At 47.4% G+C, this 6,553-nt stretch overlaps 1 protein-coding gene across 1 annotated transcript; it reads left to right on the top strand.

The window, feature by feature from the left end:
* The first annotated feature begins 461 nt into the window (after positions 1 to 461).
* Positions 462 to 4,821, top strand: LOC123077889 (cyclin-A1-2). Its single transcript, XM_044500246.1, has 11 exons — positions 462 to 880; positions 1,730 to 2,129; positions 2,240 to 2,373; positions 3,022 to 3,114; positions 3,208 to 3,341; positions 3,444 to 3,519; positions 3,596 to 3,672; positions 3,756 to 3,789; positions 3,873 to 4,022; positions 4,112 to 4,246; positions 4,344 to 4,821. The coding sequence occupies exons 1-11, from the start codon at positions 653 to 655 to the stop codon at positions 4,413 to 4,415; spliced, it is 1,533 nt and encodes a 510-aa protein (XP_044356181.1). The 5' UTR covers positions 462 to 652; the 3' UTR covers positions 4,416 to 4,821.
* Positions 4,822 to 6,553: the final 1,732 nt, after the last annotated feature.

Below are 6,553 nucleotides of genomic sequence, written 5' to 3'. Positions count from 1 at the left end.
CAATTTTTGTATGAATAGAGCTAAACTATATAGTACTACGATTTCTTAGATAATATAGTAATGCTATTTTCTCTTGCTAAAGTGAATCTCACTTCACGTCCCTAAGTAACTACCACTACAGTGTAAGTTTAATCCAGGCTACATTTTTTCCGTTGGCACTCCGCCCAACAAACTTAAAATCCTCCCCACAAAAAAAAACTTAAAATCCTAGTACTGAGGTACATGTCAGAGGCATTGGAGTTTGCAGTGATTGATTGTATGAACCTTGTGATTGAGTAATACATTATTTCACCCGAAAAGAAAAAAGAAGTCCGTGTCAAGTCCAGTATAGAGGGCAGTTTGAATTTTAAGCGATTAGTTAATTGGCAGCCTAAATAGGCAAGTAGCCCCCAGGCAGGAAACTATTTTGAAAGGACAGGGTGTTTTTCCTAATATAGCCACCCCCTTCCCCCCACCTCTTCTTCTCCCCCCGTCGCCCTCCCCAAACCCCAGGGCTCTGTCTGTCGTGCCGGGACACCAAACCCTCGCCACTCCCCTCCCCCGCTCCGCTGCCCCCCTACAAATCCCACCCGAGGTCCACGGAGTGCTCCGCGAGGTCGGTGGTTGTGTGGTGGCAGCGAGCGACCTCCCCCGCCCTCACGCCCGCGCCCCGATGTCGAGCAACTCCGCCGCCCCCCGCCGCTTCTCGTCGGCGATGTCGACCTCGACGGCGAAGCGCCCGGCCGTGCCGGAGGGCGCCAGGGCGGCGGCGGGCCCCGCGGCCGCGCAGCAGCAGGCCAAGAAGCGCGTGGCGCTCGGCAACCTCACCACCAACGTCGCCGCGGCGGCCGCGGGCAGGGCCGGCTGCGGGAAGATCGCGGTCGTCACGACGGGCAATGCGGTACGGATCCGAACCCCTGAGGGATTGCCTTTTTTGTTTGTTTGTTGTTGTGGGATGAAATGGTTGCCGTCTGGGGTTGAGATCGTGGGCCGGTTTAATTTGAATTTTGAATGGCTATGGTTGGAACCCCTGTAGAGGGCACGAGCGCAGGTTGCAGTCGCTCCTGCTGTTGCTTCTGCCCATGGGGCTCTACGGATGGATCAAGTGCATTGCCCTGTTCCTCGGATAGGAAAATCCTCGATGCGGAGATTTGGATGTGTTGTCCATCCTTCGGGGCGATATGTCAAACGTTTAGTAGTTTCTCTGGTATCAGAGGACATACTGCGATTTATTGCCTCTTGTACCCAATCAGCAGCGTGTTTTGTGCTCTTGAAACTACAATGTTTCTGGGTTGATTTTGGCTTGTGATGTTTTCCATTTCATGGATTTCTCATCTTCCACTTTTCCTAAAATTGATTTTGCTTTGTATTGTTTTCCATTTCTGGGACATACTCTGCGATTGCTAATCTTCCACTTTTCCCAAATTTTGATGCCTCTTTTCTGTGCGTTTCTGGCTGCTATGTCCACTCAATTTTGCGCCTTTACCAGTACTGCTCTTTCTGTTGCGGATCATATTTCAGGAGTTTGGCTCATGTTCTGGCAAGAATTCTTGCTGAGCGTTTATGGTTAAAATCTTACACTGCCCTAGAACAGTTTAGCATAAAGTTACTCTGGAATTTTCTAATATCATACTAGTATTATCCATGTTTGTTATTTGTACAATTTGTAATTCAAACTGTGCTTACTGATGCATGCGTGAGAGCAAGAGATTTGGAATCGGTTATTTACCTTTTCTAGTTTGTAATGCAGAGGTTGAATTCAGCTACCTCAGCTGCACCTGTGAAGAAGGGAGCTTTGCCAAGTGCTCGGAATGCAAGCGCAAATCGTGGCTCGGCTGTGAAATCGGCTTTCACCAAGCCAGCTCCTGTCACATCTCGCCATGAGAGCTCCGTACAGAAGGAGAGTGTTCCTCCTCGTAAGGTGCCTACTGTGGTGCCGATTGCCGTGCCTGCCGTTATACCCTTCAGCAGCTTCGTGTCTCCTGGACATTCAGGAGATTCGATTTCCACTGACGAGACTATGTCGAGTTGCGATTCTATGAAGAGCCCCGATTTCGAGTACATTGACAACGGTGACTCCTCATTGCTCGATTCTCTACAGCGACGGGCAAATGAAAACCTGCGCATTTCAGATGATAGAACTGTGGAAGGTTTGTTTTCCTTTCTGAACATTGACAGTTATGTCTAGGGCGTGTCCTCTTATAGTGTACTCTTTTGTTAGACCTTTTGTCATTAATGTAGTGCCTTTCTTCTTTCGCAGGAGCTAAGTGGAAGAAGGATGCTGCTGCCCCAATGGAAATTGACAACGTTTGTGACGTTGATGATAACTACGAGGATCCACAGCTGTGTGCTACTCTTGCTTCTGATATCTATATGCACTTGCGAGAGGCTGAGGTGCGCATTCTTTTCTTCAGCATCTTCTTTCAGCCTGCTCCTTCAAATGTTTAGATCAGAACAGATTAGTATATCTTCTACATTACATGATGACATGATTATTGGACTTAAAAACCTTCTTCAGTTTGCGCATGTTTCTTATTGTTGCTTGCCCTTCTCAGCTTGTGGTCTAGAGGTCTGTCGGTGTCATCATAGACCTTATTGTCAATTACCAGGAATGTGTCGAAAGAACTAGTAGCAAATGCCAAATGCTTGTTGTCAGTTGCCGAAAACATCAATCATAGACACTACAATAACATTTTCTAAGATCAAATTCACATAAACGATTAAACCAGCCTCTGAAGAAATTATAAACCAAAGCTATTGTCAGTACAAACACCATATAATATGCGTTACATTTTTCACAAATTGATGTTAGGATGTCAAAAGGTAGTGTTAAAATAATGTTAGGTGGTGTATGATAGAGGAATTCATGCAGGATGGAGTAGCCCTGTTGTAGTATGATACCCTTGAAGTCGTAATGGAGTAATGTTCTCCTCAATGAACTAAATTAAGTTCAATAAAAATGGATGTGAACTTGATCAACAAAAAGTAGATGTATACTACATGTCTATATTTTGTTGTAATGCTTTATTTATTTCTCAACAGACGAGGAAAAGACCATCAACTGATTTTCTGGAAACAATTCAGAAGGATGTGAACCCAAGCATGAGGGCTATCCTGATTGACTGGCTTGTGGAAGTAAGCTTTTCCAGCTGACAAAGCAAATTTAGTAACAGTTTATAAGCCTGGAGGTCACTCTTTTTCATTATATTAATGCGTTACTTCGTGCAGGTTGCTGAAGAATATCGTCTTGTTCCTGATACCTTATACCTGACAGTCAACTATATTGACCGTTACCTTTCCGGCAACGAGATCAATCGGCAAAGGCTGCAATTACTTGGTGTCGCTTGCATGCTTATAGCTGCGTAAGATATTAAGATCCAGCCACTTCATTTTTTATTTTATTTTCATTTACTCTTGATTGGCATTTCATTGTTAGCGTACTAATTTTGTTCTTCGATTTTCAGTAAATATGAGGAGATTTGTGCACCCCAGGTAGAAGAATTCTGCTACATCACTGACAATACATACTTCAAGGATGAGGTTAGTGATATATTGCATCAGATCGTTCAGTGTTTGTCACTTTGTCTCTGCCATTCTCTAATTCATAGATAAACAGGTTCTGGATATGGAAGCTTCCGTCCTCAATTACCTGAAGTTTGAGATGACCGCGCCTACAGCAAAGTGCTTTTTAAGGTTTTGCTCTCCTTCATGCATTGGCAAATTTCATGGCTTCACACCAACTGAATCTCACTTTCTCTATTTCTTGCTTACCATAGGAGATTTGTCCGGGCTGCACAAGTCTGTGATGAGGTATAGCTCTCTTGATCAGCTTCTGCTTGCTTTCTGCAATTCCATATTTTGTAGCATTTTACTGATTACTTTCGTTTCTACAGGATCCACCTTTGCATCTTGAGTTCCTAGCCAATTATGTTGCTGAGCTATCACTGCTTGAGTACAGTCTACTTGCTTACCCTCCTTCACTTGTTGCGGCCTCCGCAATTTTCTTGTCGAAGTTCATACTGCAGCCAGCAAAACACCCCTGGGTAAGTGCAGCTTTCACAAATCTTTGCAGTATCAAAACGTTGCTTGCTTGAGCTAACATGTACTACTTCCCATTGTGAACTGGAATCAGAACTCCACCCTTGCCCACTACACACAGTACAAGCCATCGGAGCTCTGCGATTGTGTGAAGGCGCTGCACCGCCTTTTCAGCGTTGGTCCTGGGAGTAATCTTCCTGCAATCAGAGAAAAGTACAGCCAACATAAGGTAACCGATCTCAGCCAATATTATGCCACCAAATTTCTTCAGTTATTAGGCAAAGCTTATGCTGATGCTGACCTCCTCTACACCATTCTTTCCTCAGTACAAATTTGTCGGGAAAAAGCAATGCCCAACTTCAGTGCCCGCAGAATTCTTCCGGGACGCGGCATGCTAGGGGATAAAAATGCCCAGGAGTAGTTGCAGTTGCTTACTGAATTCTTCATCTTGTGGCGGACTCAAATTGGAGCTGCGCCACTGATCCTCGCGGGCAGTATAGCTCCATCCCAAGACATGCCGGTGCCCCGCGCTTGTTTCGGGTGATCGGCAGTGTAGATTCTAGATTGATGCTGATGTCGTTGTGGTAGTGGACTAGTGGTATTGTAGTGGTGTGCTTTTTGTTTCCTTGACTTGTCCTTCCTCTGCTCTCTGCTGTTTTCTTTCTTCCTTTCTTTCTGTACCTATAGTCTAGAGCCCAGGTTTTTCAGGTGCATGTACATTGGAGAGCGCTGCAGCAGAAGCATAAGCATCTTGTTTGTAATGGCATAATACTGGAGTCGCTTGGCTGCCATGATGTTTTGGGAGGGCACCTCTTCCTCGCGGATTCTTCTTAACGGCGTCGCTGGCAGCCCCATCATCCATGGCCAGGGTCTCCGACAGGGGGACCCTATATCCCCCTTGCTATTTGTGCTCGCGATCGACCCACTCCAAAGAATTCTTGAGATGGCGGCAACTACAGGGCTATTTCATAAAATCCGTGGCCGTGGGGTTCTTTTACGAACCTCCCTTTATGCGGACGACGCGGCGGTCTTCATGGCACCCATCAAGCGCGATATTGACCACCTCTCCAACATCCTTCGTCTTTTTGGCGATGTCATCGGTCTAGCCACCAACTTTCACAAGAGCTCGGTCATCCCAATCCGTTGTGGGCACATCAACCTGTCGGACATCCTTCAAAACCTTCCGGCGGTGCGCGGATCCTTCCCCATGAAATACTTAGGCCTCCCGCTCTCTGTGCGGCGGCTCAGGAAGGTGGACTTTCAGTTCTTGGAGGATAAGGCGGCGGCAAAGTTGGTCCCTTGGGACGGGCAAAACATCACGTCTATGGGACGCACCGCCTTGGTCAAGTCGGTGCTTGCCTCCCAAGCCATATACTTCATCACTACGCTCGTCCTCCCCACAAGCACCCTCAAAAATCTCAACAAGCTTGAGCGAGCGTTCCTTTGGGAGGGAACAGACAAGACCACCGGGGCCAAATGCAAGGTTAATTGGGACACCGTTTGCCGCCCAATTGCTAATGGGGGTCTTGGAGTGCTAAACACGGAGAAATTTGCTAGGGCACTGAGGATTCGTTGGATTTGGTTTGAGTGGAAGGAGCCAACTAAGATGTGGGTTGGCATGGGCAACCCGTGCGATAACGCAGACTACAACTTCTTCTATGCCTCCTCAACTATTATTGTGGGAAATGGCGCGCGCACCCCCTTTTGGGACTCTCCGTGGGTGCACAACCGCAAACCCATGGATTTGGCCCCTCTCATCTACGCGGCGTCAACGAGGAAGAATTGGAAGGTGCGGGAAGCACTAAAGGATGGCGCTTGGGTTAAAAAGATCAAGATGACGTCCGATTTTTCTATAGAGCACTTCAGACAATTTCTCGAGCTTTGGGCCACCATCCGGGATTTTCACCTACAGGAGGATATTGACGACGACATTGTTTGGAAGCATTCTACTAGTGGCCTCTACACGGCGGAGTCCGCCTACAAAGCGCAATTTCTCGGCCTCATTCGCTCTCCCTTGGAGCATGCAGTGTGGAAAATCTGGGCTCCACCCAAGGTCAAGTTCTTTGCTTGGCTGGCCATCCAAAATAGAGTCTGGACTGCGGATCGTTTGGCCAAGCGCGGTTGGCCTAACTGTGGCTCATGCCCCTTATGCATGCGTGAGAATGAATCGGTTGACCATCTCTTCTTCAAATGTCGTTTCACCATTCGCCTATGGGGCTTGGTCAAGGCGTGGCTGCAACTCATTCACATTGACACCTCTACTTGGCCCCTGAGGCATTCCACCTTAGAATGGTGGCTTGGGTTGACTGATGCTTCCGTCCCCAACCGGAAGGCCATGGCCTCGCTCACCATGCTCACTACATGGACGATCTGGAACGAGCGAAACGCTCGTGTATTCCGCAACATGGCAGCTCCGCCTACGGTTCTTCTCGACAACATCAAAAGGGAGGCATCATTTTGGGTCGCCGCCGGAGCTAAGAAGCTAGGGTCCATCATGCCGGGAGAGTGATTCTTCCGTGTATTGTTAAGGGGTGTT

Source organism: Triticum aestivum, chromosome 3D (assembly GCF_018294505.1).
Source record: "Triticum aestivum cultivar Chinese Spring chromosome 3D, IWGSC CS RefSeq v2.1, whole genome shotgun sequence".
NCBI lineage: Eukaryota > Viridiplantae > Streptophyta > Magnoliopsida > Poales > Poaceae > Triticum > Triticum aestivum.
The sequence above is the reverse complement of the archived record's forward strand: the minus strand, read 5'-3'. Positions and strand labels throughout refer to the sequence as shown.